General features: G+C 49.2%; 1 protein-coding gene across 2 annotated transcripts; it reads right to left on the reverse strand.

Annotated features, from left to right (window-relative positions):
- Positions 1-24,117, reverse strand: LOC123580225 (lipopolysaccharide-binding protein-like). Of its 2 annotated transcripts, XM_045444628.1 has the most exons (15): positions 23,935-24,116; positions 22,144-22,258; positions 20,898-21,026; positions 16,722-16,877; positions 16,070-16,133; positions 12,132-12,195; positions 11,393-11,484; positions 10,708-10,884; positions 9,203-9,262; positions 7,063-7,230; positions 5,702-5,769; positions 4,867-4,909; positions 2,822-2,885; positions 1,941-2,017; positions 1-363 (listed from the first exon to the last, which is right to left on the reverse strand). In XM_045444628.1, the coding sequence occupies exons 1-15, from the start codon at positions 24,056-24,058 to the stop codon at positions 319-321; spliced, it is 1,446 nt and encodes a 481-aa protein (XP_045300584.1). In that variant the 5' UTR covers positions 24,059-24,116; the 3' UTR covers positions 1-318. The 2 variants fall into 2 exon arrangements, with proteins under 2 accessions (XP_045300584.1, XP_045300585.1); XM_045444629.1 differs by lacking the exons at positions 1-363; positions 1,941-2,017; positions 2,822-2,885; positions 4,867-4,909 and adding an exon at positions 4,971-5,043 and having other exon boundaries at positions 23,935-24,117.
- Positions 24,118-25,226: the final 1,109 nt, after the last annotated feature.

Consider the following 25,226-nt stretch of genomic DNA (forward strand, 5'->3'; position numbering starts at 1 on the left):
TTCATTGAACCATTCAATAAATATTTATTGAGGACCTACTACATGCCAGGCATGGTGTCTGCCCTTAAAGATAGTATATGCCAGTGGGGGAAGATGGTCCAATCTTGGGGGGAGAGTGAAGTCCAGAGTCAGAGAAGGTGTGGGTGCACCTGCTGAAGAGGAGTGGTGTGGGGGCCGAGGCCAGGCAGACCTCTCCCCCAGATCTGAGAACGGAAAAAATCTTCATCTTCTCAGAATCTCCGGGAATATGCTGCACATCTGGAAAAGCAACTTGTCCATTTAGCTGTGGCCTCCAAGCCCCCGGCTCTCTCCTTGCCCTCAAACTCTCATGTACTGGACATTGGCACCTAGGAACAGAAAGTCCTAGGAGAGACAAGACAGGACAAGATGGTAAAAGCATCCTCTACTCCGAAAAGATGTATCTCCACTTAAAGGGAGGCCCACGTCTGGGGAAACACAAGCTCTGGCAGAAACAGGTCAGTGCATAAATCGCGAACGTACCTCCATCCCCAAGGTCTCCATAAAGCACAGCTTTTGCCAGCCACCTTCTCTAAGGTGGCAATTTATCTGTCATTTCCCAAGCTGCTGCTTCCTGGCAGGCCTCATAAATGTCCTTTGTGTCACCTAAATTTTCTCTCCTTCGCGAATAACACAAAATTGTGCGCGGCTGGGATTTACTCTCCTACCTCCAGGTAACTTTCCATCACCCGAAGGGGCGGGAACTCTGAACTCCAGGCGAAGTCCAATTCTCTCCCACAGTGATCCATCCCATGCCTTTGGAGGTCAAACAAATGACCTCAAAATTCTAATGAGCATGATAGTGTAGAATAAATCTTCTGATGATTTCCCACATGCCATCCTGAGGCCAGCTGTGTGAATTGTCAGTTTTGACTTAAATAACGAGCTGTCTGACTCCTTGTAATCACTCAGCAGGAGTTGGATGTTGAGTATCTCTGGGCCCAAAAGGACTTTGGATATTGGTTTTTCCAAATATAGCAGTTGGTCAGTGTCTCAGTGTCCCTGACCACTCTGCTGCCCTTCACTCTCTTCAGTGACTGTTATTTGCTGGATATTGACGATGGACCAGATGCGATCTGGCATCTCCTTTACTGCTCACAGGGCTGCCGACCCAGTCGTCCCACCTTGCAGATGCTATTCTAGAAAGATAGCCTGAACCGTGGGCACAGACAGACCAGAACATGCTTGGACAGCATAGTGAAGAGGAGAGTGAACAATCAGACGTGTTCCTTGGTATCGAAACCGTTCAGTAGGTTATGGTCTCTGATGGATAGAACGGTATTTAACATGGGAGCGCCAAGGACTAGTTTGCAACAACAACAAAAAAGAAAAACAGCAAAGAAAGAAAAAGGGTCTGGGCACTAGGAGTGCAACTGTCCCAAACAAACAAACGAACACATTTTAGAAATACCTAGAGGGGCGCCTGGGTGGCTCAGTCGGTTAAGCGGCCGACTTCGGCTCAGGTCATGATCTCGCAGTCCGCGAGTAACTGTGGGGGCGGGTATGGGGTGATGGTCTATGAGGGGGAGCACATCAAACCTATATTAATAATAACGTTCCTCCACTTAAGAATTTAGAAGAAATGTTCAAAGCTTACAAATGGCTTTCATAACCTGGGCTGTTGCCATGGCAGTGTTTTCAAAATGAGCCGGTCTTGAAGTTCCCCATGGTGGGAGGGGGTGGGAGGCAGTGGGGACAACAGACCGTGTCAAATGCCTCTTGCCCCGGTAGGGGTACCACCTCTGAAGGACACGTCGATCACTGCACGGCATCTAGCCATGCCCGGGGCATCCCTCCCCAATCCAGGCCTTCTGAGCTGTAAGGCTGGGCTGGCTCCGACCCACTGAGCTATGGCCCCTGAACTTGGAAAACTAATCACCCCCCTGCCCCAAATCCTCAAAAGCCCACCTGAGCCCACTGACCTTGTGGATCTCGAGAACAGGGTCATAGAGCTGAATGCGCTTCAGCAGAGGGAGGGGGAAGCCTCCTGCCAACTTCTCTGGAGGTTGAGGCATAACATTGAGAGAGATTTGTTAATAAACAACAATTGTAAGGTAAGTTCCTCTCTGCCAGCTCTATACACGGTATATTCCCATTTAATTATCTCCAAAGATGATGAGGTAGATAAGACTACTATTTCCATTTCACCGATGAGGAAATTGAGGCGCAGAGTGGCCAAGGAACCTGTGCAAGGTCAGAAACTGGCAGAGCTGGAATGTCAACCCAGGCAGGCTGCTATAGGAGCCTGAAATACCAGCCACGGTGCCATATGGGAGGAGTGGCCGGGATGGGGCAGCGCACGCTCATGCGAAGAAGCTAGTGGGCACCTGCTCTCTGCCCTCCGCCCCTGTCCTGCCCTCTGTGGCAGCCAAATGAAGCAGGTCCTTGTGGAAACAGTGTTTAGGGCTTTATGCTTTATTTTCTGATTAGGGAGTTGGCAATTGACTGGGAAATTCAGAGATGGGCCGCCTCATGCCCTCTGTATTAACTTGGTCCTCTGTCTTTTGCCAGCCATTTTGGGGTGTAGGGGGCACTTCTGTGGGCCCCTCCTTCTCTCTCAGGAGGAGGTTTCCTGTGCTCCAAAGAGCTGCCTCAGTGTCCAAATTTCGCTAGAGCCTTGGAGGGAGATGAGGCCACCTCCAATAGGCCCATCTCACAGATGGGCCGCTGAAGCTCAGAGGAGAAATGACTAGTCCAAGGTCACTCAACCTGCAGGAGAGCCCTGTTTCCCATCTCCAAGTCCAGCTCCTTTCCCCCCAAAGAGTATTGTCCTTGATTTGGAAAAATCCATAGTGATTCTTACCGTTGACCTGAGGGTAGAGGGTGTTGAGAATGTGGTAGTTGAGCAGCGCCTCCAACAGCTCCACCTGGTGGAGAACAGGAGAGATACAACTGTGACCACACGCGCCATTTTGCCTGGGCTCAGCTAATTCTCTACGTGATGCCATGGCAAAAAAGACGCAAAAAAAGCAAATTTCAGATAGATGGCTACATCATGCTACTATTTTATGAGATAAAACTATCTTGAGATGCACATTTACGTGCGTGCAGACGGATAGAAACATTTGAAAGATTACACACCCAACTGTCCTTCCTCAGAAAGAACATCAGGGTTTGGCTTAGCCTTATCTTTAGTATTAATTTTCTTTCTTTCTTTTTTTTTACCATTTGATTTTTCCTTCACAGAATGTTTTCCTGAATGAATTTTTTTTTTTGAAAAAAATTCAAAACGAAAGTTATGAAACCCAACTTTTAACATTCACCATGCGCCCGGTATAGGGCTCAGAGCATGACATATACATCTGATTCAATCTTCTCAATAACCCTTTGGAGTTGATATTACTGCCCCCATTTCACAGACAGGAAAACCGAGACCCACAGAATGAAAGTGACTTTCAGAAACTGAGCAGCAGGGGCCACATTTGAACCTGAATTTATCTGATTCTATCATTCTTGCTTTCTACATCCTCTGTTCTGGTAAGATGACTTTTTGTGAATCTTTACATTTGACGGTTCACCTCATAGAACATTTTTAATTTTTTTTAATGTTTATTTATTTTTGAGAGAGAGGGAGAGTTAGAGAGAGAAACAGAGCATGAGTGAGGGAGGAGCAGAGAGCGAGGGAGACAGAATAAGAAGCAGGCTCCAGGCTCTGAGCTGTCAGCACAGAGCCCGACGCGGGGCTCCAACCCATGAACCATGAGATCATGACCTGAGCCAGAGTTGGTCGCTTAACCGACTGAATCACCCAGGCGCCCCACCTCATGGAACACTTTCATGCCACGCACAGAAGCAATATTAGCGTGTCATTATTCCCTTCCTCCTTTGTTACGGAAAGAGGTCATCGTTTGGGGTCCTTGGGGGTAGAATCTCTCCCCACAGTTGATGTGCTTGTTTCTACTTGGTAAGTTCGTAAGGGAAGGTCTGGGCAGCAGAAGGCAGGGGGTGGCTGGCCAGAGGGGCCAGTGAAGGCGGGATGGTGTTTGCAAGTTAAAGTCTATCCATCTCCTGCTTGGCCTGAGGAGGAACTGCCGTCATCCTGTCTTCCCTCTTGTCAGAGACTTTTCCCTGATTACTTCTTCCCGTACTGATGTTCCCACGGTCTTTCTTCCTTCAATATGGGGCCATCCATTTCACTGTTTGTTGCTCCTTGTGGAATCACCTCTTGCTTTAGCCTGCCCTGCAATCCATTCCTCTGGTTTTAATAACAGAGCTCCTATTTTCCCCCGGGGACCCCTCCTTTCCAGGCTCAGTCGGTACGGTTTGAGACCCCACATCCTGGCCCCAGGAGTCCAGATGAAACCCATGTTTGGTCAATCAGCCTTGTCCAATTTTTAACCACAGTGAGTGTCTAAAGAACGGCCACGGGATTCAGATTAATCCAATGAGAGCCAGCACCCCATATCTTGTATTGGGATGTAACTGCTCCTTGGCCCTATGTTTCAAGTCTTCGAGAACTTCTACCCTTTTCTAGGGCAGAAAGCAGATCTTCTAATTTTTCTATTTTATTTTTTTTTATATTTAAAAATTTTATTTATTTATTTATTTATTTATTTTTGAGACAGAGAGAAACAGAGCATGAGCAGGAGAGGGGCAGAGAGAGAGGGAGACACAGAATCTGAAACAGGCTCCAGGCTCTGAGCGGTCAGCATAGAGCCCGACGCGGGGCTCGAACTCATGGACCGTGAGATCATGACCTGAGCTGAAGTCGACACTCAACCGACTGAGCCACCCAGGCGCCCCTAATTCTTCTATTTTCTACTAATGGGTGCCATAGCATTGCTTAGTAAATGCATGAAATTAACTAATACCTTAAACATTTCATCAATAAAAACAATAAGAACTTACATTGAATACTCCAACTTTAGATTCTTTCAGTTCCACTTGTACCCTGTAACAAATTCGAGAAGACTCAGAGATGTGGTCATTATGCCCATGGGAATTTCCACTCAAGTGATGTGGGGTCCCTAGAAAGGAGGCACTGGCTTGAGAAGACACAGAGCCAAGGATGGGGTAAGGATGGGACTGAAAAAGATGATTAAATAACAAAACCCCCTTATTGTGATACCCCCTTATTGTGAAGGCTTGCAGAGGGGAGATGGGTCGTGTAGAGGAACTCAATCTTTATCTGATATTAGAAAGTCAACAGAGCTGATGTTTAAAATTCACAGGCTAAACAAAAGCAGTATTAGTTAATTCTTTATTTACTATTACTTTTTTAACGTTTATTCAGTTTTGAGAGAGAGAGAGAGAGAGACGGAGTGTGAGCAGGGGAGGGGCGGAGAGAGATACACACAGAATCTGAAGCAGGCTCCCGGCTCTGAGCTGTCAGCACAGAGTCAGACATGGGGCTCGAACGCACAAACCACAGATCATGACCTGAGTCGAAGCTGGGCGCTCAACCGACTGAGCCACCCAGGCACCCCATTTTTTAAAAAAACTTTTTCAAAAATTCTTTGGAAATTTGGAAGTAATGGGGATTAGGTGGGAAGGAAGTTTATGGAGGCAGGACCCATGGGGCAACAACTCATGTAAAATTTAAGTTTCCTTCCCCAGTCGTGGGCCCCAACGTTGAGAGGAGGCTCTGCTCACAGCCCCATCCCCAGCTACAGAGAATCAGCTAGAGGGTCCAGATGGACGAAGCCTAGTTGAGTGTCCCCATGTGGGCGGGAGGCTGACTTACTTTCCTGGCTTCAGGGCCCCAGTGATCTTGCTGGTGTTGAAGGTCAACATGGCAGACACATTGGTAGCCTGGGAATTCCAGTAGAAGAAAACAGGTTTTTATATGAGAAAGGTTGTCCCCTATGGGAAGGATACCTATTAGTACCAACTGTTTCCTTTAAACAAACAGCTGAGCAAGTTAAAGCAGGAACTTGTCCACTAGACTGTAGGCTCCTAGAAGGCTCATCACAGGTACTCGATAAATGTTTGAACTTGGACTTGAACATTTTTTACTTGAAATTGCTGACTATGAACGCGTTTAAACTGTGAACAGACTACCGCGAAAAGGTGTAGGGTGCCTGTCCCTGGATATCTCTAAAGGGATCGCTTTTAGCTATCTCAGGGCTAAGAATCAGCCCTAGTGGTGACAATAATAAAAAATAATAATGATAAAATTTTGTTTTAGTTTACAATATGTACAATGTATTAAATGTACAATCCATTAAACAACAAATTTGATAATTGTAACAATAATATCAAACTGCAGATACAGCATCTAGAAGCAATTACCCTTCCAGAAATCGGTGTGGTTGAGTTTCAGATCTGAAACAAGAGAGCAAAGTTCTCCATCCGGTGGGCAGGAACCCAAAAGGATTCAGAATCCCTTCTCTCTTGGACAGGAGAAAGGAGAGACCACTCTCAATATTTAACTCAGAGGGACTTTAATATAGGGAATTGGTTATGCAAGTGATGCAATTGACAAGAAGCCAAAAAAAAAAAAAAAAGTTAGAGGGGTGACTCAGAGACTAGCAAAGGCAGAAAGCTGCTTCTACCCCAGGACTAGAAGAACCGAAGGAGGAATTGGGGTTATGAAAGCCACCGCCGAGGAGAAATAGTCAATGCCTGAGTCTCTGTCCAGAATCAAAAGAGGAAGAAATATTCTGGCTTCTTCCTTCCTCCCACCTGTAGCCTCTTGATGGTACATTCCATTGGCTGACCTCGCCTGAAACCAGGGTTCAAGGGCGCCTGGGAAATGTCATCTTCAGGGGTCAGATATAGATGCAGAGTAAACAGGTCAAAAACCCCCTCCATCTTCCTTCTGACAATAGCCCAGTCTCACTTAGTGGGAGACACATACATTAAACAAATAAACCTGCCAACAACTATATAAGTATCTTTATAATTGCTATGCAATTCTAATAATAGGGTGCTTTAAGGAAAAAAAATGACAGGGGGCCTAAGGTGGGTCAAGGGTAAGGGGTAATCAAGAAAGGTCTCTCTGAGGAAGTGAGATTTGAGATCTGAAGGAATTAACCAGGTGGTGAGTAGGGGGAAGAGCATGCAGAAAAAGGGAACAGCATTTGCAAAGGCTTTGAACCTTACCACACCAAGCCTGAACACAGGCTCCCTGACGGAGCTGGGCAGGAGCACAAAGCCTTCAATCTCCATCTGGGGGGTCAAGGACAGATTCCCAGGGCTGAGGTTCAGGAATGGGGCTGATGCCATTGTTCCCTGGAGCTCCAAGTTCATGTTGGGGTACAGTCTGGCTAACTGGGGGGACAGAATGAGGAGATTATGCCAAGAGAAGGAAATATGCAAGTTTGCCAAGGGCGCCCCAAAGGGAGTCAGATAAAGCTGAGAATGTTTTTTGATTGATTTTATTTTCACCAAATAATGCTCTGTTCTTCTTTCTCTTAATGGGTCACCTGGAGATCTTTCCTGTCATCAGACATCTGGAGTCTGCCTCATGTATCTTGTGGCTGCACTGGGTCCATTGTGCGTGGGTCTGTAACTGATCTAACCACAGTGAAAAGCAGGTGGTTTCCAAGGTTTCGCCATGATAACGATCACCCCTGTGTGCACCTTTGGCTGTTTTGGGGAGGTGGGTGGAAGTGAAATTGCTGAGTCAAAGGGCAGGGATATTTTTCAAGCTCTTGACAGGTATTGTCAAACTGTCCTCCAGAAAGGTCGGGCCAATTTTCTCATGCCCCATCCCTCCTGGGGCGTGAGGTGAGAGACCTACTGCGTCTCGGGCCCTCCCTGCACTCGGGGAAACCGTGCACGCGGAGACCAGACCCCCCCCCCCCCCACCCCACCCTCCGTTTTTGAAATATGACCAGACTAGATGGCACAGTTTCACCAGTGCTCACGGTTTTCTGTTTAACTGGAATTTAATTGGGGGGCAAGACTTGTTCCTTTTTAGGGGAAAGAACAACAGTCCCTGTGAGCCTTTTTTGTTATGCAAATATAAAACCTGCATCCTACCGTAAAAGGGAGATATTTAGAAGGTTGGGGAGGTAAAAGGCTTTACTGAGAAGCTGGGCTGAGTTGCGTCTGCCACGTCCGTCCACGTCGTCGAGGCTGATGTAAGCAGGAAGTGGGAGGGGAAGAGTTTGCTCCTCTTTCTAGGGCTAAAAGGATGTTGGAGCCACCGAGGGCTCTCCAAATCTGATAACTTGGTAGCCTGATAAGCGGTTCCGGAGCTCAAGGGAGAGAAGGAGCCTATGGGGGGCACCTTATGGAAGGATGCGACCCAGGCACTGCAGGACCTTAAGTTTAAAAACTTTCCCATTATAACCCCCTCAGCCACCTGCAAGGCTTCTCCAAGGCCTGTTCAACACTCCTGACTGTCTGAGCTGTGTCTTGCGGGGGGCTGGGAAGATGGGGGAGAGGACAAGTGGATTGCTGTCGGGTTAGATGAGACGCCGCGCACAGTGAGGTTTAGCCCCACGATGACAGAGTGGCGAGGATAGTCCCTGCAGCACTGATGTAGCGATGAGTGCAAACAACCCCCGGGTCCCTCAGGGGAGACGGGCTAAGCTACAGAAGTCCACCAGATGGCAGGCTGGATATCCAATGGAAACAAGAGTGAGGAAGCTCCTTATCTACCTCGACGGAATGATCTCCCAGGCCAGTAAGGCAAAAAAGGAAGGTACGAAATCACGTGTGTGGTACATTTCTGTTTGTGTAAAAAAATGGAGAAGACTCACGGCGTTTGTTTGGATCCACACGGAACATCCCCAGAAGGATATATACTGGGGGTGGGCACGGGGGGGTTCGGGGCCAGGAGCAGATGGGAAAATTTTCCACTCTAGAACCTTTTATGTGTTTTGAATGTGGAGCTATGAGAATTTAGTGTGGTTATAAACAAATTTCTTATTTACTGTTAGGGTGCCTGGTCCCTCACGTGCCCGCTGTAATTATTAATGTCATTAATAATGATGTTATTATCAATGATGTTATTAATTAGGGTGCATTTGGCAGGACGTGTTGGCATTCTTTGGGATTCTCAGACACCACCGGTAAAAGACCGGGCCACCTGTGGTCCCACGAGACATGGGGCTCCGGCGTCTGTCGTTTGGGCTTTGGAGAGAAGCCCCCACGCCTCCAGAACGAAGCACCGCCCCCGCTGGGGGCTTCACTGCTGGCCTCGGTCAGCTGAGAGTAGCACCGAGGTTTTAGAGAAACCCCTGGAGGCTAGTGAGCCTGGCCTGCACCTGCCCAGGGCTGAGAGAAGGCTTACCCGGGGCGCGAAGGGGCGGAAGGACTTGGTGGTCAGCCGGATGGCAGAGCCAGAAGGAACCTGCAGCAAAGAGACACGGTTTTAGGGTACTCCCGCTGGAGCTGAAGGTGTAAGAATAAGGAGGTGTGGCAGGGGGGAGATGTTCAAGACGGTAGCTTCTTGACGGCCTGTGTTACTATGGCAACAGTCGCCAGGGTCCCGGCCGCTCTCCTTGGGACACAGGCGACATGCGGTGTCCTGAGTGAGGGTGCGATCTGCAGTCACAAAGATGTATGGTTCCCGGCTTTGTTACTGTGTGGTCTCAGGCCATTCCCTTCACCTCTCTGAGCCTCAACTTCCTCATCTGTAGCATGGGGATAATAGTAGTCCCTGATGTAGTAGGTATGGTTCCTGGCTTTGTTACTGTGTGGTCTCAGGCCATTCCCTTCACCTCTCTGAGCCTCAACTTCCTCATCTGTAGCATGGGGATAATAGTAGTCCCTGCTTCTCAGGTCATTGTGAGGGCTAAATGGGACAGTGTGAACAACGCACCTAGCCCAAGGCCCAGCATAACTATTACAAAACACAGCTATTCTGATCCGATCCACTAAAAAAAAGGGACTGCACCACAGGCAGGGTGGGTTCCTCAAATGTGATAACAGAAGTAAAAGGCCTGTGTGCATGTGTGAGAAATCAATGAAAAGACAAAAAGCCACTCCCTCTACCCGCCACACGGCCCCCATCTACCATCAGAGCCGGCTGGACCTTCCGAGCCGGCCCGCACTCTGTGCTTCCCTCATCATCCCGACGCTGTTCACGAGGCCTCAGCTTTACAAAAAGCGACGAGAAATAATTTTCTGAGACCCAGAAATACTAAAGAAACTTGAGAATTATTAAAGATGTCATCCATGGTAAAATTTAAGATTCCTGACAAAAAGTCCCATTTAAGACAAGTGTTTTAAAGGTAAGTCCTAGGAAGACTTTGCCTTTCCTTCTACCATGAATCACTAGATCATGGACCTTTTTCACTTTGGCTACAAGGAAGCTCCCAGAGAGATTTTTTATTTAAAAAAAAAATCAACTTAGGGGCACAGTGTTTTCTTTAATTGTACTTTACTTGTAACTTGGTCTTAATTTCCTATTCCATGTAATTATATGCATTTATCGGGGTATTTATTATCCTGCCTCATTTACTAAATTTTTTTCATTTTTTTTTTTTTTTTAAACCTCCGCAACCAAGCATGAGAGAAAATATGAATTCGAACAACAGGTCTAGACTGGGGCAAAAGTAAAACACAGACAAGGAAGCCACAGTCTTTCACGGTTCTACGGGAGAAAGAATTTTGATTTGAGCTTTCTGGCGGCCAAAGAGAAAAGGGAAATTGTGCCAATTTGTATATTTCCTTGTCTTAATCTTTTTGCACGACAGCTTCCCATTTCACTGATGTAAATGGGGTAGAAAGGAAAGAAGGAAGAAGGACAGGTTACACTGTCACTCGTGAGTGCTATTCTGCCACCACCCTCACCATGTCATCTGTGATGGAGAAGTTCAGGTGCCCTGCCTCGTGATAAACCCGACTGGCTGTGTTGAAGACATAATCAGAGATGGCAAAGTAGACCATTCGGTTGTGCTCCTCAGGAAGACTCATGACAGGAGCAAGGAAGGTGACTGGGGAATACCGATCGCGGTTAAAAATTTCACCCTGGAAAGAGAAATAGGATGCATTTGAACTTTTCAAAGTCCGTCTCAGAGCTGGACAGCTGAGCTAGGCAATCGCTCGCATAGACTGATGCGGGGGCACTGGCGAGAGTCACTGCCTGAAACTCTACCACGAAAGGCGTTTTCCTAAGGGTCCAGAATCCCTTAATGACAAGCTCCCCAGCTTTGGCATATTAACCCATAGTACCCTCTACACCACCGTCTACACCACCTAGCCGGGTTCTGATTGACCTCACTTGCATGGTGGTCAAGATGAAGGAAGGGAAGAGCGTGGGTTTCAAGGTCTAAGGGTTAAGATGCCTGTTGGAACTCTGGCTCTTGAAACCCTCCCCATCACTCCATATCGCCCTGCCCTCAACACAGTGGGCACCGCTGGGGAGATGGGGCCAGATCTGAAGCCAGAGAGACAGGAGGCCCCCAGTGAGGGCTGGCCCTGAGGGCATGCGACCCTGGGGCCCAGCCCACCCCAGCCCCTCCTCTGGGCCTCTCACCTTAAACATCACGTCCAGCATTTGGGCTGTTGCCCGAGGGGCTTCCGTTAAACTGTAATCGATGCCAGCGAAACTGTCGATCTCTGTTGTGACTGTGAACCAGGAGAGGGGTGGAATCAGGAGCCAGGTGATGGGGGATCTGATTGACCCACATCCTTGTAACTTTCTTCATGGCTCCCTGCCCCTCTGCCTCCCGACCTTCTACCCAGCCCAGGCCCACAGCAAAGAGCTGCTTCTCCAAGAAAGAGATGGCATGGTTCTATTGTCCCACTGGTGGATTAGCCATGAAGAGGGTAGTATGCTCAGCCTGGGGCCCGAATGGGTTCCAGGGTTACACACACACACACACACACACACACGCACACAAGCGGGGGAGAGAAGCACACACACATGCACACAAGCAGAAGGAGAGAATCCCAAGCAGGATCCACCCTCAGCACAGAGCCCGATGCGGGGCTCAATCCCATGGCCCTGAGATCATGCATGACCTAAGCCGAAATCAAGAGTCAGACACTCAACCAATTGAGCCACCCAGACGCCCTTGCATGTGTATATTTATATTTGCATATACAAAAGAAAATGTCTGGGAGCATACACCCTAAACAGAGATTACCTCTTGGGAGAAAACTGGGGGAGAAAAGGGGACTTAAAATGATTACTTTCCACGTTTCTGTCCCGTTTAATGTTTTATGAGGTATGTATATGCGCGAGTATCCCAGGGACGGGTGGGATGGCCTACCTGGCAGAGTTTGGAGATACGGCTGTAGGTCAGAGGCCACCGATTTCTGGATCCTTTCGCAAATCTGAAAAACACGGGAGGAGAAGCCTGAGCGGGTCCCCCAGCTTTGGTCTGCCATCGTGCTAATCGCTTTAGTCACGGCCTTTCACGTATTTGCTCATTGACCAACGATTCTACAAAAAATGTATCAGTGCTTGCCACGTGCCATGCGTCAGGAAACGGAAACGATCAAAAACACGTAGGTCCCATGTGGACCTCAATAGGGTCCACCTGGATCTTTCAAAGTTGTTCCCGGGGTTGGACATCTGAGCTGGGTGGTCAGTGACCCCGCCTGGTGAGGGGACGTCGACCAGAGGCACTTCCTGAAATACTACCGCGAAAGATACTTTCCTTTGGGAGGTGTTGGCCTCCCAGAGTTTAGAATTGAATAGCAGAACTAGACCGTCGGGAATGCATGTTCCCCAACCAGTTTGCCATATTTGCTCTTGTAATCGCTCAAATTACTTATTATGGAAACCCACGAAACGTGGCGGTGAAACCCAAGGATAAATGCCTTGGAAAGGTGAGCTGCTTAAAGAAAATGCTGAGAGAACCAAGAGACGTTCTTGGCGTGGACAGGAAAAAGCTTAGGAGGAAAAAAAGTCATACAAATCTAGAAGGATTCTGCACTGGGATTGCTTTGCAAAGGTCTTGGAATTCTCATTGTGGTTAGAGAAATCTGAGCCGGAACTTGGGGCAGATCAATGTTTTACGCAGGAAAGACGAAGAAGTCCGTTGTCGATCAATCAAGAGACTATTTTCATTTTGTTTGTTTGTTTTAATGTTTTACTCAGGGTTTTGAGAGGGAGAAAAACGTGAGCGGGGGAGAGGCAGAGAGAGAGAGGAGGACAGAGGATCCGAAGCGAGCTCTGTGCTGACAGCTCGGAGCCCGGAGCCTGTTTCGGATTCTGTGTCTCCCTCTCTCTGACCCTCCCCTGTTCATGCTCTGTCTCTCTCTGTCTCAAAGATAAATAAACGTTAAAAAAAAAAATTAAAAAAAAAAAAAAAGAAGGATCCACGCATGTAGGAAGGAGAGGAACATGACGAGGTGGGCTCTGAGAGCATGGGGTGGGGCCCTGGCCTTGTGTGGGGGTTGTAGGTGTCTTCCTTCAAGAGGTGACATTTTAAGGGCAGGCTAATGGGTGAGCAGACATAAATCAGGCACAAGGTTGTGGGGAAGGAACTGCGCTGGGGGCACGGCAGGCAAGAGGTGAGATCGTAGCCTCCCTTTGTAGCTGGCTCAGTTTGGGGAGAGGAGCTTGGCATCAGGTTGCTGCCAAAAAGCAAAGAAAGGTGTGGTAAACAATAGTCATGGTTGATTTCACAGGAACCAGGAAACGCTGCTGGCCTCACTGGAGCCTGTCCCCTTCTTGTTTTTCCTTCAGACAAAGGCCCATCGGATCTTCCTAAAGGCCCCCCTGGATGCCCCACCCCCCGGAGGGGACCTGCACGATGGGGGGAGCGAAGGCCCTTGGGCCCTCAGGCCCAGACCTGTAGTAGGGCCTCCCAGGGAGGCGGGGTAAGGGTGTAGTATGTGAGCTGAGCAAACCTGGGTTCAAGTCCTGTTCGGTCCCCCCGCTGGCTGTGTGACCTTTGAAGAATCTTTCCCTGCTTTCGAGTCCTCACACACAGGATCCAGTGACAAGGCCAATCCCTGTTTCCCAGGGATTTTGGGGGGACTAGGGAATGAGACAGTACGTATATACGGCCCAGAGAGCAAACATGTAGAAAGTGCTTATTCTTTTTTTGTTGTTGTTGTTAAATTTTTTTTTTAGCGTTTATTTAATTTTGAGACAGAGAGAGACAGAGCATGAACGGGGGAGGGTCAGAGAGAGGGAGACACAGAATCTGAAACAGGCTCCAGGCTCTGAGCTGTCAGCACAGGGCCCGACGCAGGGCTCGAACTCACGGACCGCGAGATCATGACCTGAGCCGAAGTCGGCCGCTTAACCGACTGAGCCACCCAGGCGCCCCAGTAAGCGCTCATTCTTAACCCTGTTGGTCAGATACCATATCCCTTCCTGAGTGAGGAATTTTGAAAGGTCCTGTATCAGGCTCTTAGTTTTCCTGGAAGAAGGAGATTTCTGAAGACCCATAAAGGTCAGGGGTCAGGTGAGATCTCCATCTTTCACGAGACACCCAGCCCCTGTAAGGCCTTTGGTACAAGATGCTCCATGTTCTAGGAAGTTCGAAACCCAACCTAGCTCCTCACTAGCAAGGTGACCACCGGGCAAGTGATTCCACCTCTCAGAGCCTCTTCGATCAAATGTAGAAAACAGCGCCTTCTTCAAAGGTTGTGGTTGAGACTCAATGGCATATCAATGGTTCAGTGCTTAGCACACTACTTCTGGCCAAACCACAGGCTCAATAAATAGCTGCCATTGCTATAAATAAGAATAATTAGGGGCGCCTGTGTGGCTCAGTCAGTTAAGCGTCTTCAGCTCAGGTCATGATCTCACAGTTTGTGAGTTCGAGCCCCGCATCGGGCTCTGTGCTGACAGCTCGGAGCCTGGATCCTGCTTCAGATTCTGTGTCTCCCTCTGTCTCTGCCCCTCCCCCACTCATGCTCTGTCTCTGTCTCTCTCTCTCTCAAAAATGAATAAATGTTTAAAAAAATTTAAAAAAAGAATAATTATACAGTGATATATTCGGTTCACATTAATTATATTAACCGATTAAGACAATAATTAATAAATTACCATGACAATTATTATATCAACGCCACTTGTAATGTATTACTATATTATATAATATTACTAGTCATTATTTGCACCCACACTGCGGAAGAATACTGTGTCCTATTTAGAAAGCCATGGCATCGTGGAAATGGGGCGCACAAGAAGGAGGTTAGCATATGTCCCCAGCTCACCTACACCCCAGGACTCCAGAAAAAGGAAAGGAACAGAATCCAGTTTGCCATTCCCATCTGTGGGGTCTGTCTGCTATTCCCACTTCAACCACCAGGGGGCACTCAAAACAAGACCAGGGGCACCTGGATGGCTCAGTTGGTTAAATGGCCAACTCTTGATTTCGGCTCAGGGCATGATCTCATAGTTCCTGGGTTCGAGCGTCGCATCGGGCTCCGCACTGACAATGCAGAACCTGCCTAGGATTCTCTCTGTCCCTCTCTCTCTCTCTGCCCCTCCTGTGCTCTCCTTCTTTCAAAATAAATAAATAAACTTATGAAACAAGACCAGACGTTGGACCAAGTGGAGTGTGAGTGTGTGTGTGTGTGTGTCTGTGTCTGTGTTTTCTTCTTTCCTCCTTCATTACTTTCTCCCTTCTCAAGCACAATCGTTGCTACAGACACAGCTCCACATTCATAATACCTCAGGAATGGGATTTGGGGGATGAAATGAGTGTTTAACGTGAAACCTCTTTGGTTTAGCCAGAGGTTTCAAAATTTGGAGATTTCACATAATTTTTTTTTTTTTTAATGGGAAAAACCGACACTCTGTGGCTGCCTTCCCGTCCAAGGCAGGGGCTCATGAACACCCGGTTCTCACGTTCCCCAAGTTTCCTGCCTGCTGTCTGCAGGCACCTAAGTGTTAATTTCCTTTTTGGCCTTATGGAGTGCAGGGCAGTGAGGGTGGGGGGGAGCACGCCCTGAGCAAGGTCAAGCAGAGAGAAGGGGAGGAGTCTCTGTTCGGCCCCTGCTGTTTTACCATTGGCTGAACTTCTTACCATTCTCTGCCTGACCACACCCACTTGGAGTCCAGAGACCCACATTTTGCCCCAGCCTGACTGCACACTGGCTCCAAGTGATTTGTCCTTTCTGGGCCTTGGGCTTAAGTATGTCTGGGCCAGCCCTCCTGACCATCTAGGACCAGAAGTCGGCGAGGAATTACACCTCACCCTTGAATGGCACGGCGGGATACCAGCCGCGTGGACATTCCTACCTTGTTTTCCAATGCTTTGCGTAACTTGGACTCAATCTGGTTGTCGAAGAGATTCAACAGCCACCTGGGGAGAGGAGCACAAAGGATGGTCAGCTGTGTTCCGCCGAATGCAGGGGCAGTGAGGCAGCAGAGGGGCTAGGCCAGTCTCCAACGGAGCCCTCTCAACCCGTCTTGGTGCCCTGCTGTGTGACAGAATTCTTGACAGGATGGAAATCCAGAGTCCCCAGCTCCCAGTACGTTCACTGATTCAGTGCATCTGGTCTCCCAGGCCCCTGCTGCACCCCGATCAGGTTCAGGAGATTTGGAGGAGAGGCTTGAGAATCCATATAGTTCTAAACAAGGAAACTGAGACTGAAAGAGATGTACTCAAGCACTTGTATATTGTCCGCACCCTCTCCTTTGGCCAAAGACCCTTGTGTTCTTCCAATAATCAGATTTCACTCCCTTGATGGTGGTCCCCACCAGCATTCCTGGCTTGAAACTACCTCTGTTCATCTCAGCAGGGTCCTCCAAGGAATGACCTCTAAGTGCCTGTGATGTGCCTGTGCATGACGCCTGGACACTTATGCTTATCAGAGGCCAGGCTTCGGGCTGGGTGGATCTCGGGCTGCACCCAGGGATCAAGTTGGCCAGGGTCCCGATGGTGACCTACCCCAAATCTCCCGACACGTCCACCTTCACATCTTGAATGTGGCTGCTGCAGCTGGTGGCACTGACAGTGGGCCTCCCAGAGAGCTCTCTGCCCAAGAGAAGGTTGACTGAAATGGTAATGCCCTTGACCTCCACATCAAGGGAGCCGTGTAGTTTCCTGGAGGAAATGAGAGAAGCAGTCATTGATTCCTAGACTAAGATCAGCCACCATCTGGGGGGAAAATAGGAAGCTCAATTCTTACCCCAAAATAAATGGAGCTGGATCAAAACTTTAATTACAAAAATTATCACAAAGTAAAGATTTATTACAAATAAGACCACAAATGATCAGGAAGAAAGACTGGGTCTAGTTATTTATGGGAAGGAGTGGGCAAAAGCCTTTCTAGGTAGGATCCAAGTCTCAAAAGCCATAAAGGAAATGGTTAATAAACTGGCCAGCATAGAAAATTAAAACTTCAGCGAACAAAAAAACCTTCCGTATTCAAAGTAAAAGAAAAAAAAAATCGCATGGTGAGCCAGCCGAAGAGCTAATTTCCGTAACATGTCAGCTAATTTCCTTAATGCACAAGGAACAGGCTTATACAAATTAATAAGGAAAGGACAAAACAACCCAAGAGAAGAAAAAAGGGATCAAAGATATCAAACAGGAAGTTCAATTGCAAATAAGCGTATGAAAAGTTATTAAAAATGAAAATAAAATGATGCCAATTTTTACCTATCAGATTGGTGAACGTTTTTGAAGCTTGTGAAGGTAACGGGTAAACAGAAGTCCCAGACACCGTGGTTGGGAGAGCATATCTGGAATATAGACTGGTGGGATACATCCTAACACACGCATCTTTGGCCTAGAGATTTTGTTTCTAGAACTTTACTCTGTGGCTCTTCCTGCCAAGTTATATGCGTGGGGCAGCTCACAGAAGCATCATGGGTAATAGCAGAAGGTGATGAACAATCTAAATGTCAACTGGTGGGGCACAGGTTCGACAAGCCGTGGGCATCTATGCCATGCGTCCTTTCAAAAGAATGAGGGCTAATGTGGTCTCTCTATACAATGAAATAGTACTCATCAATAAAAAGGAAGAAAGCACTGGGACGCCTGGGGGGCTCAGTCGGTTGAGCGTCCAACTTCGGTTCAGATCGTGATCTCGCGGTCCGTGGGTTGGAGCCCCGCGTCGGGCTCTGTGCTGACAGCTCAGAGCCTGGCGCCTGCTTCGGGTTCTGTGTCTCCCTCTCTCTCTGCCCCTCCACCTCGTGTGCTATCTCTCTCTCTCGAAAGTAAAAAAAAAAAAACATTAAAAACCTTTTAAAAAAGGGATAAAGCACTGACGCATGCTATGTTGTGGACAAACCTCAAAAACATGATGATAATATATGCCAGATACAAAATGTCCCGTGTCGATATCATTCCAATTGTATGAAATGTCCCCAGTAGGCAAACCATAGAGATCTAGTTCAGATTGGTGGTTGCCTGGGGCTGGGGGAGGAGGCAATGGGCCGTGACTGCTTAATGGGTCTGGAGTTCATCTCGTGGGGGGATGAAAACGTTCTGGAACTAGATGGAGGTGGTGGTGGCACAACATTGGGAATGTACTGTTCACTTTAAAATGGTTACTCTTGGGGCGCCTGGGTGGCACAGTCGGTTAAGCGTCCGACTTCAGCCAGGTCACGATCTCGCAGTCCGTGAGTTCGAGCCCCGCGTCGGGCTGTGGGCTGATGGCTCAGAGCCTGGAGCCTGTTTCCGATTCTGTGTCTCCCTCTCTCTCTGCCCCTCCCCCGTTCATGCTCTGTCTCTCTCTGTCCCAAAAATAAATAAATGTTGGAAAAAAAAAAAAAAGGTTACTTTTATGCTATGTGAATTTCACCTCAAAAAATATTACATTAAAAAAGGTAAAAAAGAAAAAGAATGAGGTAGATTTTCATATGCTCATACAGAAAGATCTTTGAGATCTTTAACTGAACAAAGCCAGGACAGAAGAGCACGGCTCGATTCCTTTCATGGAAGTGAATAAATGTGACTTGTCTACTGAGCGTCTTTCTAAAGCCCCGCTGCCCAGTAGAAATATAATGTGAGTCCCGTAGGTAATTAAAACATTTCTAGTAGCCACATTTAAAAAGGCAAAATGAAAGAGGTAAAATTAATTTTAACAGCATATATTATCATTTCAACATATAACAACATAAACATCATTAATGGGATTTCTTATGTTCTTTCTTGTACCGAATCCTCAAATCTGGTGTTTCACACTTACAGCAGATCTCAACTGGTACCAGCCGCTTTTCTTTTCTTCTTCTTCTTTTTTAAGTTTATTTATTTATTTTGAGAGACAGAGACAGTGCGAGTGGGGGTGGGGCGGAGAGAGAGGGAGACAGAGAATCCCAAGCAGCCTCCTGGCCAGCACAGAGCCCGGTGCGGGGCTCGAACTCACGAAACTGTGAGATCATGACCTGAGCCAAAACCAAGAGTCAGACGCCCAACTGACAGAACTACCCAGGCGCCCTTGGCTGTTTTTCAGGTACTCTGGAAAGACACGTGGCTAGAAGCTACCATATTGGACAGCGCAGGTCTAAAGTATCAATATAGTCAGGTCATCCAGAAGAGACTGGTCAACCTTTCTGTTATGGGCTGAATTGTGTGTCCCCACCCCAAATTCAAATGTTGAAGGCTTGAATCCCAGGACCTCGGAATATGACTACATTTGAGACAGAGCCTTTGAAGAGGTGATGATATTAAAATGAAGCCATTAGGGGGATGCTTGACTGATTCAGTCCGTGGAGTGTGCAGCTCTTGATCTAAGGGTTGTGAGTTCCAGCCCCATGCTGAGTGTAGAGATTACTTAAAAAAATAAACTTAAGGGGCGCCTGAGTGGCGCAGTCGGTTAAGCGTCCGACTTCAGCCAGGTCACGATCTCGCGGTCCGTGAGTTCGAGCCCCGCGTCGGGCTCTGGGCTGATGGCTCAGAGCCTGGAGCCTGTTTCCGATTCTGTGTCTCCCTCTCTCTCTGCCCCTCCCCCGTTCATGCTCTGTCTCTCTCTGTCCCAAAAATAAATAAATGTTGGAAAAAAAAAAAAAAAGGTTACTTTTATGCTATGTGAATTTCACCTCAAAAAATATTACATTAAAAAAGGTAAAAATGGGGGCGCCTGGGTGGCGCAGTTGGTTAAGCGTCCGACTTCAGCCAGGTCACGATCTCGCGGTCTGTGAGTTCGAGCCCCGCGTCGGGCTCTGGGCTGATGGCTCAGAGCCTGGAGCCTGTTTCCGATTCTGTGTCTCCCTCTCTCTCTGCCCCTCCCCCGTTCATGCTCTGTCTCTCTCTGTCCCAAAAATAAATAAACGTTGAAAAAATAAATAAGTAAACTTAAAAAAAAAAATGAGGCCATTAGGGTGGGCCCGAATCCGATGTGACTGGTGTGCTCATAGGAAAAGCGCACATTGAAAAGAGGACACAGAGGGACACCCGGGGTGCCTGCACACAGAGGGACCACCATGTGAGGACACAGCCAGAGGGTCACCGTCTGCAGGCTAAGGAGAGAGGCCCCGGGAGAAAGTAGGCCTGCTGACACCTTGACCTTGGACTTCCGGCCTCCGGAAGGGTTGTTTAAGCCACCTAGTCTGTGCTATTTTGTTATGGCAGCCCAAGTAGACTCATCCACCTTCCATCCAAGGACCTTGGAGGTCGGAGAACAGTTCAAAGAGCCAGAGATTTGTGCCCCTGGGATCTGCCCTTGACCAACGGCAAATAAGGAAGAAGGGGTCGTAATGGCTGAGTTGGGGTAACTCAGAGGTTTGCTCTGCCTGCATGGCTTCCAGAAGTCCCCAGGAGGGCTGAACTCCCATCAGCTGCCAGGCTGACTTCCTTCCCTCCCTGCCTCCCTTCTCCACCCCCACGGACCGCTTCCTTCGGTCATTTCCCAGGTAAAGTACTTGCACTTGAATTCTTGCCTTGGGGTCTGCTCCTGGGGAAAGCAAACCGAAAAGAAACAGCATTCTCTCATTCAGCTCACCCATAACCCCACCAGGAAAGCTTAAGTCTTAACCAAGAGCCAGGGCGCAGGCCCCTGTGGGCTCCTTTCATCTGCCGAGTGGCCTTTCTGATGAGCCGGGAATACCTTGGGCCCAAGAAGGATGGGAGAAAGACCAAGGCCAAGGTCCCAAGAGCCTGGGAGCAGAGTCTACTTACACGAAAGATTTGCGCACCTCCCATTTGCTCCGGACTCTGATGAAGGAGTCAGAGATGGTGAAACTCAGGCCCTGGCCGGGAAGGGGTGTCAGAGTGGAGCCAGGCAGCTCACAGCTGTGGATCTGCAGGCTGAGGAGAGAGAGGCATGGAGTGCCATGTCAGCCCCAGCTTGGGTCCCTCCTCAGCAGGGCTCTTGCTCCGACCTCCACCACCCCCTACCCCCACCCCACGGGGACTTGGCGGGCAGGGCCTGCTTCGGGCAGGCGTGTGGCTCCCCCTGACTGTGCAGCCATGCTAAGCACGTTCCATCCATTATGTCACTTAGGCCTCTCGAAGGGGACAGCACTGTCCTTGTTCCCTTGTTACAGAGGGGGAAATAGAACCTCTTGAAAGGGCCGCACTTGCCCAAAGTCCCGCAGTTGGGATCAGAGCCCATGAATCTCGTGGTCCTGGGTAGGGTCTGGAATTGGGCCCACAGGCACGCCCCTTTGCGTTTTGCAGCTCCCTTGACAGATCCGGGTTGAGGGATCAGATCCAGGGAAGGCTGGGGCCAGCCTCAAGAAAAGACACAGAGTGCTGGGAGAAGCAAACCAAGACGACACATATCGTGGGGCCGTCAGTGGGAAAACAATGGTCGTTTCATTTTATTTGCCCGGCACATAGTAGGTACTCAATAAATGTTTGCTGATGGACTGAATAAAAGAAAGAAAGAATGAAGCCATCAGTGGTAGCGGGCAGGGAGGGGGTGATGAGCTGTGACTGGATTGCCTTCCTCCACCGGCTGTGCCTCAACAAGCATTTCATGCCCTTTTTTGGCATCAGCTGCTCATGTCTAACGATCCTCTGAAGGCTCAGCTCCAATGCCGGCTCCTCTGGGAGCCTTCCTTGACTCCCCCGGATGTACGACCCTCAGCTCTAAGAGCTGGGCTAATGTCTTTAAAGTTTAAGGTCTATCTTCCCTTCCAGACTACATCCAGGGGCCAGACTGGAGCCTAGATTATCACAGTGTCATCCCCATTTTACAGATAAGGGAACTGAGGCTCAGGTCACACAACTGGTGGGTCTTCTTTGATATTTATTGGATGAATGATAGAATGGGGGAACCCAACTCCTCCCCAGGACCTCTCTCTGAATGCTGCAATGAACTCTCCCACTGCTGCCCCAGGGAGGTCCTGGGGTTCTCCTTCCCCTGCTGACCCCCACCCCTCCCCACCCTCTCAGGGCCCCGGCAGAAGGAAGGCCCCACCTATGGAACTCGTAGTGCCCACGGCCGAAGGGCTTGATCTTAAAGTCCCCGGTGAAGTCAGGCAGTGTGATTCTGAGCAGTTCCTCCCGCAGGGTCACCAATCCCTCGTGGGCCACTGTGGACAGGAAAAAGCTATGAGTCAGCCTGGCCTGCCTGCCTGCCTCCCTTCTAAACCCTTCAGTGGCTCCCACCTGCTCTAGGGAGACAGGCCGACTTCCTTATAAGTATTAATGACAGTTACGGAATCTTGAGCCCCTGTTTTGTACCATATGACTTCAGGAAACAGGAGCATCACCCCGTTTCATGTGGTGCTGTTATGTGGGTGCCCAGCTGATGGGTGAGGAAACTGTCTTTGTCAGCAACCCCACCAGGGGAGGAGTGCTGTGGGTGTGGGTGGGTGGTCCTCTGTCCTGTCCTTCCCGGCATCTAGCCTGTGCTAGATGTAAAGACTTAGGGACGGAATCCCGGCATTGATGTCTTTCTAGCTGGCTGACCTTGAGCAAGCCTTCAGCCTTCACTTTCTCCGCGGCAGTGGTAACAGAACTCTCTTCTCGGAGCTGGCATGAGGATTACAGGAGATCCTTGCAGAGCAAAGAGGGGCCGGGGGCAGATAAGAAGCACTCCTAGCTTGGGGTGTGGTACACAGAGTAGGTGCTCAGGAAAGGCCCCGGAGCAGCAAAGTAGGGTTTATGTTATAAAAATATGGAAAGGACCAAAATGTCCAACTCCAGACGACTGGCTTAAGTAAACATGATACATTCACACAGCGGAAAGGAACCAAAGGCAAATTTTGCCTGACTTAGGGTTTCAAAGCACACAGCATTTACCAGGCCCCTTTGTTTGGGTACACGAGGGACCCAGGGTTCTGTCCTCAAGGACGGCATGTGTGCACAGAGGACCAGTGGTCTTCCCTTTTTCCAGCTGCACTCCTGTCTCTAGTGAGTGCGTGTGCCGGGCCTTCTGCCAGAACGCTACCCCTCGTCCCTGGTTAATTCCCACTCACCTTTTGTGCCCCCCCCAACCTCCTCCAAGAAGCCTTCCCTGATTTCCTTTTCTCGTCTCCCAACAGCCCTGCCTGAGGGAACATTATCACCCCATTTAACAGAAAAGGCAATTGAGGCTCCATGAATGTGAGGACAGCCGTGCGGTGACTGTGGGGACTGGTGTATAAATACCTCAGCACCCTGGCCCTCGGATGGGTTAATTTTGACGCTTGGCTTCAGCAAAGCAGTCCTACTTCTCATTCTTTTAAGAGTGAGCTATGACATAGATACAAGGCATTGCCGGGTGATTCTGAAATGTTCGTATACGCGTGTAACCACCACCCAGAGCACATTCCCAGCACCCGGCGGGCTCCCTCCCGTCCCCTCCGGGTCACTGTCTTTCTCTGGAGGCAACCGCCATTCTGACTTCTGGATTTAAGACAGAGGTTTCCAAGCTCTACCAAGAACCTTCCAGGGGACTTGTCCCAGTCACCTCTCCTGTCCTTACACACCTCTCCTGTCTCCCGGCTGCCTTCCCTTTCTCATCTCATGTTCCCACTCTCCTGTGCTGTTTCCTGGAATCCTCCCCCAAATCAACTGCTTGCTCTAAATCCTTATCCCTGTTGGCTAGTGGGGAGACCCCTGGCTCAGACAGATAACGTGCCCGAGTGGCACAGCAGGTGGGTGACAAGGCCTGACCTCGGCTCGCCGCCCCGAGGGAGAGCACCCCATTGGTGTCCTCCACGGTTCCCAGAGCAGCCTGGTGCCCAGCGGGTCCCCAGTCCAGCCAACAGCCGCAGCTTCTTACCATACTCTAGTCCCTTGTCAGTGATCCTGGCGACCAGGCCGGGGTTGGCACCCAGGGCCTCAGGGGAGGATGTAAGCAGCAACCTCAGCAGTAGAGAGGGCAGGGCCCCGGCCAAGGCCCTCATCCTGGATTCCCAGTGGAGTGGCCCAGGCTGGGTCCGGCTCCCATATAGCAGGAGGGCTGGGGCAGGGGTGGCTCCCGAGTGGGGGCGGGTTCCTGGGATCCGGTTTGGGGCAACGGGAATGGGAGGTGCAGAGACTGGAACTGGCTTGCAACATTGCTGGGGTCATGGGTCATGCTCAGAAGGTGGTTGCTGCTGTCCCGGGTCAGAGGGTGGGTTGGCCTGACCCTGGGTGACAATCTCCGTCCACCCTTCCCACAAAAAGACCCCACATGCATTGCTAGGAAGGCCCGATGTTACAGACTAGGAAACCGAGGCTCAGAGAGGCCACGTCCGTCCCTCGAGGTCACACACCTGACAGGTAGCGGAGCTGGGAGTCCGAGCCAGGTTGGGCACCACCCAAATTCTTTCCTCTCGTTTTAAATAAACAGGGTTGAGTATGAAGAAATCTTTCCCCCACGCCCCCATGGAAAAATGGGCTTTCTCAAAGCTTGCTGGTGGTAAAATTTTCTGGAAGGCAACTTGGCAAATCTCTAAGCACTTGCATTCCCGGTAACCCACAGTGCCACCTCCGGAACGTAAGTACATCATCAAAGTCAGCGTGAAATATGTCACCGCAGCAAAATGCTCATTGCTGTGCAGCATGAAACGGGCAAGGGAGCAGTGGACCCAATCTGGAGTGTCCAACAAAAGGGGATTGGCCAAATTAGCCATCATACATTGAAAGTAATGCCTCCCTTGAATGTATCATAAATGTATTTCTTGATTCCGTATATTTATTTCTTCATGCAGAAGGATGCTCAGGAGGGACAGTTTCCAGTGACACGACAGAGTGAGGTTCTGTTCCCACGTCTGCCGGTCTGGAAAACGTTTAGCAAGGAGTTTTGAGGAATTGTCTCTGTTTGGGTGGGCAGGGTTTTGCGTGTTTTGAAAATCTTTTTGTTTGTGGATATTCAAAATTTTTATTGTCTTGGGGATACATTGCATCCGCAGTAAGTAAAGATCATAACATTTCATTTTGGAGAACAAAATTTATAGTAGGGATTGTGCTTAATACATAGGGATCCTCCCCCCACCCCCCCACCCCACGGATCCTATATTTGTGAGTTTTGTTCTGCTTCCACTTCCAGGAAGCCTTCCCTGATCACCCCCATGTTTCCCTGGATTAGAG

Source organism: Leopardus geoffroyi, chromosome A3, assembly GCF_018350155.1.
Source record: "Leopardus geoffroyi isolate Oge1 chromosome A3, O.geoffroyi_Oge1_pat1.0, whole genome shotgun sequence".
NCBI lineage: Eukaryota > Metazoa > Chordata > Mammalia > Carnivora > Felidae > Leopardus > Leopardus geoffroyi.